General features: G+C 35.9%; 1 protein-coding gene across 1 annotated transcript; it reads left to right on the forward strand.

Moving 5' to 3' along the window:
* Positions 1–225: 225 nt before the first annotated feature.
* Positions 226–14429, forward strand: LOC118310409 (the record flags this gene model as incomplete). Its single annotated transcript, XM_035633334.2, has 6 exons — positions 226–382; positions 2068–2367; positions 2484–2510; positions 3415–3441; positions 4423–4449; positions 14157–14429. Coding segments are annotated over 6 exons (675 nt in total), but the record flags the coding sequence as incomplete, so codon positions are not given.
* Between the last annotated feature and the right edge of the window lie 449 nt (positions 14430–14878).

The following is a 14878-nucleotide window of genomic DNA, read 5'->3' on the forward strand; positions in this document are numbered from 1 at the left end:
GTATAAAGACGATCACCGACTATAAAAAGATGATCACTGACTGTATATAAAGACGATCACTGACTTTATATGAAGACGATCAGCGACTGTATATACAGACGACCACTGACTCTATATGAAAACAATCATCGACTGTATATAAAGACCATCACTGACTGTATATGAAGACGATCAGCGACTGTATATACAGAAGACCACTGACTGTATATAAACTGGAACTGAAACTCTGGACTCGGACTCGGAGGTCTTCTCCTCCGGTCCGTCGACTCTTGTGGATCAGTTTTGAAGACATTGGTCGGCTCTCAGGTTTTTGTGCTGAGGCTGAAACACTGTGATGCTTTCGTGTTCGGAAACGCCATCAAACTCAGCGTCAGTCCGGCCGGTAAGAACCAACTGTTCACATCAGATCGATCGATCGATCGGTTGATTGATTGATCATCTCACGATTCTTCTTGTTTGAAACTTTAATGGATCAGTTGAGTCGTGACGTGTCGTCCTGGACTTTCTGTGTCCAGAGACACAACACGATTAGACAGATCTTAGAATATATAGAATATATAAATATATGGGTCTATTCTATGTTTTTATATTCTAAAAATGTTTTAAAGTCAATTCAAAGTCTGAAACTGCAACAGAAAGGAGTCGGCGCTGTAAATCTGCTCATCAATAAAAAACATAAGAAACAGTAATAAATAATGATGAAGGTGTTTTTGGTGAAGCAGCTCGATTTGTCTCAACAAGAGAAACGTGAAACTGTAAAATATTTAAGTTTAAAATGTTGTCGACAGATTTGAGATATGAAAAGTCTGTGACAAATGACGAGCTTCTCTTCTGGTGAGAAACAAAAGTTCAGATTAATAATGTGGAATATTAATGAAAAGCATCTGCATTTATGAAATGAAAAATAACTGAAAAGAGTAACAACTGGAGAAAAACTGAAAATCTTAAAAAAGTTAAAGAAAATCTCCTGAACAGATGAAGTGGTTTTTAAAATTCAGAGAAACTAATCATATTTGCTTTTAGATTCAGTTCTGAAAATCTGAGATGTTTATAAGATGAAAATATTAATAATGAAGTTGTTTTTAATCCTTTTTGCACAAATGTTAAATATATAAACAAATATTAATATTATTAATACAAGTGTATAATTACTAATGTGAAAATGTTGTTTATATTCATATACAAATGATTATTATATTTATATACAGTATACATTAATTTATCTTAATATACAAATGTGAATAGTCTTCATATTCAAACATTCATATTTTTATACAAATGTTATTCATATTCATATGCACATTTATTTATATTTGTGTACAAATGATATTAATATTCATGTAAATAAGTTTTTTATTCATATGTTTATCTTATGTCATTTAGTACAAATGTGTGAGCATTTTTAATAATAAGAAAAGATAAGATCCTTGATTCGTCCCACGACGGAGAACAACGTGGAGCAGAATATGAAAACATAAAAAAAGCAATAGGTATGTACAAAACACAACATATACAATATAAATACTATATACAGAGCAGTAGCAATAATTGCACATGGAGAATAAACAGTTGGTTATTGCACTCCTGTGAAATTAAATTGCACTTTCGTAGCAGAGAAATTGATCAAAGTGTCGGAGAGAAAAGATTTGAACTGAAAACAGTTTCGACTGCAAACAGAGAAAAGATGCATAATCATTTATTAGTCACTTTAAGTCACATCAATCATATTTAGATGTTTTTTTAAAACTTCTATTTACTAAAACTCCTTCGGGATCCGATTGTCAGAATGGACCCGACGCTCAATATGATTGATATTAAAACCTTATTGTGAACATTTATATAATGATAATAATTGTATCTGTGACATGTTTGTTATTGTAACATGAAAAATAGACTTTATATTCAAATATGTTTTAAAACAGATGTAAACATATAGAACAAAATATTTTTTTGAACAAAAATTTTATATTCATAAAAATATTTATACGTTGGTTTTTTTTGTAAAGCTTTGTCAGATGATGAAATGATTTACTGTGACTAAAATGTATTCATATTTTTCTGTTTCAGATCCGTTGCCAGTGCAGCCAAGTCTGTTCATCCTAAGTCCTCTACTGCCTGAGGGCCCGGGGGGCCCGGGGGGCCCGGGGGGCCGGGGGGGCCGGGATGTCTGTCTGGCGGCTGGTTTCCGTCCACAGGAAGGTGAGATGGTTCTGAATTTGGCGGACAGGTCCGTCCCTCGGAGCACCAGCAGCGCCGCCCTGTTCCGAAGAGACCAAACCTTCTTCTTCGCTGGATTCAGCAACGAGACGATTCGCTCCTGTGATCTGCTCAACACCACGGCCAGGAACCAGCAGATCCCATCATCAGGTGATTATCCCTCAACACGTGATCAACAAGAAAAGAGAGAGAGAGAGAAACTGTTCAAACTGTTCCAAACTTTTTCAAACTGTTTCTTTGTGTTTGTGTCTCTTTTCTCCAAACAGTCGACTCCTCTGACGACAGTCAACCGGGTGAGTCACCAACAATGTTCAAAACTGTTCCAGACTGTTTCTAACTGGTCCTGACTGTTTCAAACAGTTTCAAACGGTTTCAAACTGTTCCTGACTGTTTCAAACAGTTTCAAACGGTTTCAAACTGTTCCTGACTGTTTTAAACTGTTCCTGACTGTTTCAAACTGTTTCAAACTGTTTCAAACTGTTCCTGACTGTTCCTGACTGATTCGTACTGTTTTAAACTGTTCCCGATTGATTCAAACTGTTCCTGACTGTTTTAAACTGTTCCTGACTGTTTCAAACGGTTTCAAACTGTTCCTGACTGTTTCAAACTGTTTCAAACTGTTTCTGACTGTTTCAAACTGTTCCTGACTGTTTCAAACTGTTTCAAACTGTTTCAAACTGTTCCTGACTGTTTCAAACTGTTCCTGACTGTTTCAAACTGTTTCAAACTGTTTCAAACTGTTCCTGACTGTTTCAAACTGTTCCTGACTGTTTCAAACTGTTTCAAACTGTTCCTGACTGTTTCAAACTGTTTCAAACTGTTCCTGACTGATTCAAACTGTTTCAAACTGTTTCAAACTGTTCCTGACTGATTCAAACTGTTCCTGACTGATTCAAACTGTTCCTAACTGATTCAAACTGTTCCTGACTGTTTAGAAACTGTTCCTGACTGTTTCAAACTGTTCCTGAATGATTCAAACTGTTCCTGACTGATTCAAACTGTTCCTAACTGATTCAAACTGTTCCTGACTGTTTAGAAACTGTTCCTGACTGTTTCAAACTGTTCCTGACTGATTCAAACTGTTCCTGACTGTTTAGAAACTGTTCCTGACTGTTTCAAACTGTTCCTGAATGATTCAAACTGTTCCTGACTGTTTCAAACTGTTTCTTTGTGTTTGTGTCTCTTTTCTCCAAACAGTCGACTCCTCTGACGACAGTCAACCGGGTGAGTCACCAACAATGTTCAAAACTGTTCCAGACTGTTTCTAACTGGTCCTGACTGTTTCAAACAGTTTCAAACGGTTTCAAACTGTTCCTGACTGTTTCAAACTGTTCCTGACTGTTTCAAACTGTTTCAAACTGTTCCTGACTGTTTCAAACTGTTCCTGACTGTTTCAAACTGTTTCAAACTGTTTCAAACTGTTCCTGACTGTTTCAAACTGTTTCAAACTGTTTCAAACTGTTTCAAACTGTTCCTGACTGTTCAAACTGTTTCAAACTGTTCCTGACTGATTCAAACTGTTTTAAACTGTTCCCGATTGATTCAAACTGTTCCTGACTGTTTTAAACTGTTCCTGACTGTTTTAAACTGTTCCTGACTGTTTCAAACGGTTTCAAACTGTTCCTGACTGTTTCAAACTGTTTCAAACTGTTCCTGACTGTTTCAAACTGTTCCTGACTGTTTCAAACTGTTTCAAACTGTTCCTGACTGTTTCAAACTGTTTCAAACTGTTCCTGACTGATTCAAACTGTTTCAAACTGTTTCAAACTGTTCCTGACTGATTCAAACTGTTCCTGACTGATTCAAACGGTTCCTAACTGTTTCAAACTGTTCCTAACTGTTTCAAACTGTTTCAAACTGTTTCAAACTGTTCCTGACTGTTTCAAACTGTTCCTGAATGATTCAAACTGTTCCTAACTGTTTCAAACTGTTCCTGACTGATTCAAACTGTTCCTAACTGTTTCAAACTGTTCCTGAATGATTCAAACTGTTCCTAACTGTTTCAAACTGTTCCTGAATGATTCAAACTGTTCCTAACTGTTTCAAACTGTTCCTGACTGATTCAAACTGTTCCTGACTGTTTAGAAAGTGTTCCTGACTGTTTCAAACTGTTCCTGACTGTTTCAAACTGTTCCTGACTGTTTCAAACTGTTCCTGACTGTTTCAAACTGTTTCTTTGTGTTTGTGTCTCTTTTCTCCAAACAGTCGACTCCTCTGACGACAGTCAACCGGGTGAGTCACCAACAATGTTCAAAACTGTTCCAGACTGTTTCTAACTGGTCCTGACTGTTTCAAACAGTTTCAAACGGTTTCAAACTGTTCCTGACTGTTTTAAACTGTTCCTGACTGTTTCAAACTGTTTCAAACTGTTCCTGACTGTTTCAAACTGTTCCTGACTGTTTCAAACTGTTTCAAACTGTTCCTGACTGTTTCAAACTGTTTCAAACTGTTCCTGACTGATTCAAACTGTTTCAAACTGTTTCAAACTGTTCCTGACTGATTCAAACTGTTCCTGAATGATTCAAACTGTTCCTAACTGTTTTAAACTGTTCCTGACTGTTTCAAACTGTTCCTGACTGTTTCAAACTGTTCCTGAATGTTTCAAACTGTTTCAAACTGTTTCAAACTGTTCCTGACTGTTTCAAACTGTTTCAAACTGTTTCAAACTGTTCCTGACTGTTCAAACTGTTTCAAACTGTTCCTGACTGATTCGTACTGTTTTAAACTGTTTCAAACTGTTTCAAACTGTTCCTGACTGTTTCAAACTGTTCCTGACTGTTTCAAACTGTTTCAAACTGTTTCAAACTGTTCCTGACTGTTTCAAACTGTTTCAAACTGTTCCTGACTGTTCAAACTGTTTCAAACTGTTCCTGACTGATTCAAACTGTTTCAAACTGTTCCTGACTGTTCAAACTGTTTCAAACTTTTCCTGACTGATTCAAACTGTTTCAAACTGATTCAAACTGTTTCAAACTGTTTCAAACTGTTCCTGACTGTTTCAAACTGTTTCAAACTTTTCCTGACTGTTTCAAACTGTTTCAAACTGTTCCTGACTGTTCAAACTGTTTCAAACTTTTCCTGACTGATTCAAACTGTTTCAAACTGATTCAAACTGTTTCAAACTGTTCCTGACTGTTCCTGACTGTTCCTGACTGTTTCAAACTGTTTCAAACTGTTCCTGACTGTTTCAAACCGTTTCAAACTGTTTCAAACTGTTTCAAACTGTTCCTGACTGTTTCAAACTGTTTCAAACTGTTTCAAACTGTTCCTGATGATTCAAACCGTTTCAAACTGTTTCAAACTGTTTCAAACTGTTCCTGACTGTTTCAAACTGTTTCAAACTGTTTCAAACTGTTCCTGATGATTCAAACTGTTTCAAACTGTTTCAAACTGTTTCAAACTGTTCCTGATGATTCAAACTGTTTCAAACTGTTTCAAACTGTTTCAAACGGTTCCTGACTTTTTCAAACTGTTTCAAACTGTTTCAAACTGTTCCTGATGATTCAAACTGTTTCAAACTGTTCCTGACTGTTTCAAACTGTTTCAAACTGTTCCTGACTGTTTCAAACTGTTTCAAACTGTTTCAAACTGTTCCTGACTGTTTCAAACTGTTCCTGACTGTTTCAAACTGTTTCAAACTGTTTCAAACTGTTCCTGACTGTTTCAAACTGTTTCAAACTGTTCCTGACTGTTTCAAACTGTTTCAAACTGTTTCAAACTGTTCCTGACTGTTTCAAACTGTTTCAAACTGTTTCAAACTGTTTCAAACTGTTTCAAACTTTTCCTGACTGTTTCAAACTGTTTCAAACTGTTTCAAACTGTTTCAAACTGTTTCAAACTGTTCCTGACTGTTTCAAACTGTTTCAAACTGTTTCAAACTGTTCCTGACTGTTTCAAACTGTTCCTGACTGTTTCAAACTGTTTCAAACTGTTTCAAACTGTTCCTGACTGTTTCAAACTGTTTCAAACTGTTTCAAACTGTTTCAAACTGTTCCTGACTGTTTCAAACTGTTTCAAACTGTTTCAAACTGTTCCTGATGATTCAAACTGTTTCAAACTGTTCCTGACTATTTCAAACTGTTTCAAACTGTTCCTGACTGTTTCAAACTGTTCCTGACTGTTTCAAACTGTTTCAAACTGTTCCTGACTGTTTCAAACTGTTTCAAACTGTTCCTGAATGTTCAAACTGTTTCAAACTGTTCCTGACTGTTTCAAACTGTTTCAAACTGTTCCTGACTGTTTCAAACTGTTTCAAACTGTTTCAAACTGTTCCTGACTGTTTCAAACTGTTTCAAACTGTTTCAAACTGTTCCTGACTGTTTCAAACTGTTTAAAACTGTTCCTGACTGTTTCAAACTGTTTCAAACTGTTTCCAACGGTTCCAACTTGATTCAAACTGTTTCAAACTGTTTCAAACTGTTTCAAACTGTTCCTGACTGTTTCAAACTGTTTCAAACTTTTCCTGACTGATTCAAACTGTTTCAAACTGTTCCTGACTGTTCAAACTGTTTCAAACTTTTCCTGACTGATTCAAACTGTTTCAAACTGTTCCTGACTGTTCCTGACTGTTTCAAACTGTTTCAAACTGTTCCTGACTGTTTCAAACCGTTTCAAACTGTTTCAAACTGTTTCAAACTGTTTCAAACTGTTCCTGACTGTTTCAAACTGTTCAAACTGTTTCAAACTGTTCAAACTGTTTCAAACTGTTCCTCACTGTTTCAAACTGTTCCTGACTGATTCAAACTGTTTCAAACTGTTCCTGACTGTTCAAACTGTTTCAAACTTATCCTGACTGATTCAAACTGTTTCAAACTGATTCAAACTGTTTCAAACTGTTCCTGACTGTTTCAAACTGTTTCAAACTGTTTCAAACTGTTCCTGACTGTTTCAAACTGTTTCAAACTGTTTCAAACTGTTCCTGACTGTTTCAAACTGTTTTAAACTGTTCCTGACTGATTCAAACTGTTTCAAACTGTTCCTGACTGATTCAAACTTTTTCAAACTGTTACTGACTGATTCAAACTGTTTCAAACTGTTCCTGACTGTTTCAAACTGTTTCAAACTGTTCCTGACTGATTCAAACTGTTTCAAACTGTTCCTGACTGTTTCAAACTGTTTCAAACTGTTCCTGACTGATTCAAACTGTTTCAAACTGTTCCTGACTGTTTCAAACTGTTTCAAACTGTTCCTGACTGATTCAAACTGTTTCAAACTGTTTCAAACTGTTCCTGACTGATTCAAACTGTTCCTAACTGTTTCAAACTGTTCCTAACTGTTTCAAACTGTTCCTGAATGTTTCAAACTGTTTCAAACTGTTCCTGACTGTTTTAAACTGTTTCAAACTGTTCCTGACTGTTTCAAACTGTTTCAAACTGTTTCAAACTGTTCCTGACTGTTTCAAACTGTTTCAAACTGTTCCTGACTGTTTCAAACTGTTTCAAACTGTTTCAAACTGTTCCTAACTGTTTCAAACTGTTCCTAACTGTTTCAAACTGTTCCTAACTGTTTCAAACTGTTCCTAACTGTTTCAAACTGTTCCTGACTGATTCAAACTGTTTCAAACTGTTTCAAACTGTTCCTAACTGTTTCAAACTGTTCCTAACTGTTTCAAACTGTTCCTAACTGTTTCAAACTGTTCCTGACTGATTCAAACTGTTTCAAACTGTTTCAAACTGTTCCTGACTGATTCAAACTGTTCCTAACTGTTTCAAACTGTTCCTAACTGTTTCAAACTGTTCCTGAATGTTTCAAACTGTTTCAAACTGTTCCTGACTGTTTTAAACTGTTTCAAACTGTTCCTGACTGTTTCAAACTGTTTCAAACTGTTTCAAACTGTTCCTGACTGTTTCAAACTGTTTCAAACTGTTCCTGACTGTTTCAAACTGTTTCAAACTGATTCAAACTGTTCCTAACTGTTTCAAACTGTTCCTAACTGTTTCAAACTGTTCCTGAATGTTTCAAACTGTTTCAAACTGTTCCTGACTGTTTTAAACTGTTTCAAACTGTTCCTGACTGTTTCAAACTGTTTCAAACTGTTTCAAACTGTTCCTGACTGTTTCAAACTGTTTCAAACTGTTCCTGACTGTTTCAAACTGTTTCAAACTGTTTCAAACTGTTCCTGACTGTTTCAAACTGTTTTAAACTGTTCCTGACTGTTTCAAACTGTTCCTGACTGATTCAAACTGTTTCAAACTGTTCCTGACTGTTTCAAACTGTTCCTGACTGATTCAAACTGTTTCAAACTGTTCCTGACTGTTTCAAACTGTTTCAAACTGTTCCTGACTGATTCAAACTGTTTCAAACTGTTCCTGACTGTTTCAAACTGTTCCTAACTGTTTCAAACTGTTCCTAACTGTTTCAAACTGTTCCTGACTGATTCAAACTGTTTCAAACTGTTTCAAACTGTTCCTAACTGTTTCAAACTGTTCCTAACTGTTTCAAACTGTTCCTGACTGATTCAAACTGTTTCAAACTGTTTCAAACTGTTCCTGACTGATTCAAACTGTTCCTAACTGTTTCAAACTGTTCCTAACTGTTTCAAACTGTTCCTGAATGTTTCAAACTGTTTCAAACTGTTCCTGACTGTTTTAAACTGTTTCAAACTGTTCCTGACTGTTTCAAACTGTTTCAAACTGTTTCAAACTGTTCCTGACTGTTTCAAACTGTTTCAAACTGTTCCTGACTGTTTCAAACTGTTTCAAACTGATTCAAACTGTTCCTAACTGTTTCAAACTGTTCCTAACTGTTTCAAACTGTTCCTGAATGTTTCAAACTGTTTCAAACTGTTCCTGACTGTTTTAAACTGTTTCAAACTGTTCCTGACTGTTTCAAACTGTTTCAAACTGTTTCAAACTGTTCCTGACTGTTTCAAACTGTTTCAAACTGTTCCTGACTGTTTCAAACTGTTTCAAACTGTTTCAAACTGTTCCTGACTGTTTCAAACTGTTTTAAACTGTTCCTGACTGTTTCAAACTGTTCCTGACTGATTCAAACTGTTTCAAACTGTTCCTGACTGTTTCAAACTGTTCCTGACTGATTCAAACTGTTTCAAACTGTTCCTGACTGTTTCAAACTGTTTCAAACTGTTCCTGACTGATTCAAACTGTTTCAAACTGTTCCTGACTGTTTCAAACTGTTCCTGACTGTTTCAAACTGTTTCAAACTGTTCCTGAATGTTTCAAACTGTTTTAAACTGTTCCTGACTGTTTCAAACTGTTCCTGACTGTTTCAAACTGTTCCTGAATGTTTCAAACTGTTTCAAACTGTTTCAAATTGTTCCTGACTGTTTCAAACTGTTTCAAACTGTTTCAAACTGTTCCTGACTGTTTCAAACTGTTTAAAACTGTTCCTGACTGTTTCAAACTGTTTCAAACTGTTTCCAACGGTTCCAACTTGATTCAAACTGTTTCAAACTGTTTCAAACTGTTCCTGACTGATTCAAACTGTTTCAAACTGTTCCTGACTGTTCAAACTGTTTCAAACTTTTCCTGACTGATTCAAACTGTTTCAAACTGTTCCTGACTGTTCAAACTGTTTCAAACTGTTCCTGACTGTTTCAAACTGTTTCAAACTGTTTCAAACTGTTCCTGACTGTTTCAAACTGTTTCAAACTGTTTCAAACTGTTCCTGACTGTTTCAAACTGTTTCAAACTGTTTCAAACTGTTTCAAACTGTTCCTGACTGTTTCAAACTGTTTCAAACTGTTTCAAACTGTTCCTGATGATTCAAACTGTTTCAAACTGTTCCTGACTGTTTCAAACTGTTTCAAACTGTTTCAAACTGTTTCAAACTTTTCCTGACTGTTTCAAACTGTTTCAAACTGTTTCAAACTGTTCCTGACTGTTTCAAACTGTTTCAAACTGTTTCAAACTGTTCCTGACTGTTTCAAACTGTTTCAAACTGTTTCAAACTGTTCCTGACTGTTTCAAACTGTTTCAAACTGTTTCAAACTGTTTCAAACTGTTCCTGACTGTTTCAAACTGTTTCAAACTGTTTCAAACTGTTCCTGACTGTTTCAAACTGTTTCAAACTGTTTCAAACTGTTCCTGACTGTTTCAAACTGTTTCAAACTGTTTCAAACTGTTTCAAACTGTTCCTGACTGTTTCAAACTGTTTCAAACTGTTCCTGACTGTTTCAAACTGTTCCTGACTGTTTCAAACTGTTTCAAACTGTTTCAAACTGTTTCAAACTGTTTCAAACTGTTCCTGACTGTTTCAAACTGTTTCAAACTGTTTCAAACTGTTCCTGACTGTTCCTGACTGTTTCTAACTGTTTCAAACTGTTCCTGACTGTTTCAAACTGTTCCTGACTGTTTCAAACTGTTTCAAACTGTTTCAAACTGTTCCTGACTGTTTCAAACTGTTTCAAACTGTTTCAAACTGTTCCTGACTGTTTCAAACTGTTTCAAACTGTTTCAAACTGTTCCTGATGATTCAAACTGTTTCAAACTGTTCCTGACTGTTTCAAACTGTTTCAAACTGTTTCAAACTGTTTCAAACTGTTTCAATCTGTTTCAAACTGTTTCAAACGGTTCCTGACTGTTTCAAACTGTTTCAATCTGTTTCAAACTGTTTCAAACTGTTTCAAACTGTTTCAAACTGTTCCTGACTGTTTCAAACTGTTTCAAACTGTTTCAAACTGTTTCAAACGGTTCCTGACTGTTTCAAACTGTTTCAATCTGTTTCAAACTGTTTCAAACGGTTCCTGACTGTTTCAAACTGTTTCAATCTGTTTCAAACTGTTTCAAACTGTTCCTGACTGTTTCAAACTGTTTCAAACTGTTTCAAACTGTTCCTGATGATTCAAACTGTTTCAAACTGTTCCTGACTGTTTCAAACTGTTTCAAACTGTTTCAAACTGTTTCAAACTGTTCCTGACTGTTTCAAACTGTTTCAAACTGTTTCAAACTGTTCCTGACTGTTTCAAACTGTTTCAAACTGTTCCTGACTGTTTCAAACTGTTTCAAACTGTTTCCAACGGTTCCAACTTGATTCAAACTGTTTCAAACTGTTTCAAACTGTTCCTGACTGATTCAAACTGTTTCAAACTGTTCCTGACTGTTCAAACTGTTTCAAACTTTTCCTGACTGATTCAAACTGTTTCAAACTGTTCCTGACTGTTCAAACTGTTTCAAACTGTTCCTGACTGTTTCAAACTGTTTCAAACTGTTTCAAACTGTTCCTGACTGTTTCAAACTGTTTCAAACTGTTTCAAACTGTTCCTGACTGTTTCAAACTGTTTCAAACTGTTTCAAACTGTTCCTGACTGTTTCAAACTGTTTCAAACTGTTTCAAACTGTTCCTGATGATTCAAACTGTTTCAAACTGTTCCTGACTGTTTCAAACTGTTTCAAACTGTTTCAAACTGTTTCAAACTTTTCCTGACTGTTTCAAACTGTTTCAAACTGTTTCAAACTGTTCCTGACTGTTTCAAACTGTTTCAAACTGTTTCAAACTGTTCCTGACTGTTTCAAACTGTTTCAAACTGTTTCAAACTGTTCCTGACTGTTTCAAACTGTTTCAAACTGTTTCAAACTGTTTCAAACTGTTCCTGACTGTTTCAAACTGTTTCAAACTGTTTCAAACTGTTCCTGACTGTTTCAAACTGTTTCAAACTGTTTCAAACTGTTTCAAACTGTTCCTGACTGTTTCAAACTGTTTCAAACTGTTTCAAACTGTTTCAAACTGTTTCAAACTGTTCCTGACTGTTTCAAACTGTTTCAAACTGTTCCTGACTGTTTCAAACTGTTCCTGACTGTTTCAAACTGTTTCAAACTGTTTCAAACTGTTTCAAACTGTTCCTGACTGTTTCAAACTGTTTCAAACTGTTTCAAACTGTTCCTGACTGTTCCTGACTGTTTCTAACTGTTTCAAACTGTTCCTGACTGTTTCAAACTGTTCCTGACTGTTTCAAACTGTTTCAAACTGTTTCAAACTGTTCCTGACTGTTTCAAACTGTTTCAAACTGTTTCAAACTGTTCCTGACTGTTTCAAACTGTTTCAAACTGTTTCAAACTGTTCCTGATGATTCAAACTGTTTCAAACTGTTCCTGACTGTTTCAAACTGTTTTAAAACTGTTTCAAACTGTTTCAAACTGTTTCAAACTGTTTCAATCTGTTTCAAACTGTTTCAAACTGTTCCTGACTGTTTCAAACTGTTTCAAACTGTTTCAAACTGTTTCAAACTGTTTCAAACTGTTTCAAACGGTTCCTGACTGTTTCAAACTGTTTCAATCTGTTTCAAACTGTTTCAAACTGTTTCAAACTGTTCCTGACTGTTTCAAACTGTTTCAAACTGTTTCAAACTGTTTCAAACGGTTCCTGACTGTTTCAAACTGTTTCAATCTGTTTCAAACTGTTTCAAACGGTTCCTGACTGTTTCAAACTGTTTCAATCTGTTTCAAACTGTTTCAAACTGTTCCTGACTGTTTCAAACTGTTTCAAACTGTTTCAAACTGTTCCTGATGATTCAAACTGTTTCAAACTGTTCCTGACTGTTTCAAACTGTTTCAATCTGTTTCAAACTGTTTCAAACTGTTCCTGACTGTTTCAAACTGTTTCAAACTGTTTCAAACTGTTCCTGATGATTCAAACTGTTTCAAACTGTTCCTGACTGTTTCAAACTGTTTCAAACTGTTTCAAACTGTTTCAAACTGTTTCAAACGGTTCCTGACTGTTTCAAACTGTTTCAATCTGTTTCAAACTGTTTCAAACTGTTTCAAACTGTTTCAAACTGTTCCTGACTGTTTCAAACTGTTTCAAACTGTTCAAACTGTTTCAAACGGTTCCTGACTGTTTCAAACTGTTTCAATCTGTTTCAAACTGTTTCAAACTGTTTCAAACTGTTTCAAACTGTTCAAACTGTTTCAAACTGTTCCTGACTGTTTCAAACTGTTTCTGACTGTTTCAAACTGTTTCAAACTGTTCCTGACTGTTTCAAACTGTTCCTGACTGTTTCAAACTGTTTCAAACTGTTTCAAACTGTTCCTGACTGTTTCAAACTGTTCCTGACTGTTTCAAACTGTTTCAAACTGTTTCAAACTGTTCCTGACTGTTTCAAACTGTTTCAAACTGTTCCTGACTGTTTCAAACTGTTCCTGACTGTTTCAAACTGTTTCAAACTGTTTCAAACTGTTCCTGACTGTTTCAAACTGTTTCAAACTGTTTCAAACTGTTCCTGACTGTTTCAAACTGTTCCTGACTGTTTCAAACTGTTTCAAACTGATTCAAACTGTTTCAAACTGTTTCAAACTGTTTCAAACTGTTTCAAACGGTTCCTGACTGTTTCAAACTGTTTCAATCTGTTTCAAACTGTTTCAAACTGTTCCTGACTGTTTCAAACTGTTTCAAACTGTTTCAAACTGTTTCAAACTGTTCCTGACTGTTTCAAACTGTTTCAAACTGTTTCAAACGGTTCCTGACTGTTTCAAACTGTTTCAATCTGTTTCAAACTGTTTCAAACTGTTCCTGACTGTTTCAAACTGTTTCAAACTGTTTCAAACTGTTTCAAACGGCTCCTGACTGTTTCAAACTGTTTCAATCTGTTTCAAACTGTTTCAAACTGTTCCTGACTGTTTCAAACTGTTTCAAACTGTTTCAAACTGTTTCAAACGGCTCCTGACTGTTTCAAACTGTTTCAATCTGTTTCAAACTGTTTCAAACTGTTCCTGACTGTTTCAAACTGTTTCAAACTGTTTCAAACTGTTTCAAACTGTTTCAGACTGTTTGAAACTGTTCCTGACTGTTTCAAACTGTTTCAAACTGTTTCAAACTGTTTCAAACTGTTTCAGACTGTTTGAAACTGTTCCTGACTGTTTCAAACTGTTTCAATCTGTTTCAAACTGTTTCAAACTGTTCCTGACTGATTGGTCAGAGAACAGAAACGTGTCGATCACTGATCAATATGTTCAGACTCCATCTTGTCTTTCTGTCCCGTACAGAGAACGTCCGGCTCAACTCGTACCTGCTGCTGCTGAACGCAGCCCGAGTGGTTTTCACCAAGACCGTGGCCTTTAGCACCGTCCTCACTGTCAGAGCGCTGCTCCCTTCAGGACCCCATCACGATCACGATCACTGATCCATAGATGGATTGATGGATTGATGGATCGATTGATTGATTGATTGATGGATCGATTGATTGATTGATGGATTAATGGATCGATTGATTGATGGATGGATTGATTGATTGATTGATGGATTGTTTGATGGATGGATTGATTGATTGATGGATTGTTTGATTGATTGATGGATTGATGGATTGATGGATTGATGGATTGATGGATTGATGGATCGATTGATTGATTGATGGATTGATGGATGGATTGATTGATGGATTGATGGATTGATGGATTGATGGATGGATTGATTGATGGATGGATTGATTGATTGATGGATTGATGGATGGATTGATTGATGGATTGATGGATTGATGGATTGATTGATTGATTGATGGATTGATTGATTGATGGATTGATGGATCGATTGATTCATGGATGGATTGTGTTGTTTTCTGTCCTTTTTGTGCTTTTTTCAAATAAAGTTGTTGATTTTTTAAATGAGGATTTTCACAGTTTCACGTTTGTTGAACTATAAAGAGGCGTAAAATACATGAGGATCAGGAAGTTGAAAACGTGGTGGCGACCACAGAGCGACGCAGAGTGGT

Source organism: Scophthalmus maximus, chromosome 5 (assembly GCF_022379125.1).
Source record: "Scophthalmus maximus strain ysfricsl-2021 chromosome 5, ASM2237912v1, whole genome shotgun sequence".
Taxonomy (NCBI): domain Eukaryota; kingdom Metazoa; phylum Chordata; class Actinopteri; order Pleuronectiformes; family Scophthalmidae; genus Scophthalmus; species Scophthalmus maximus.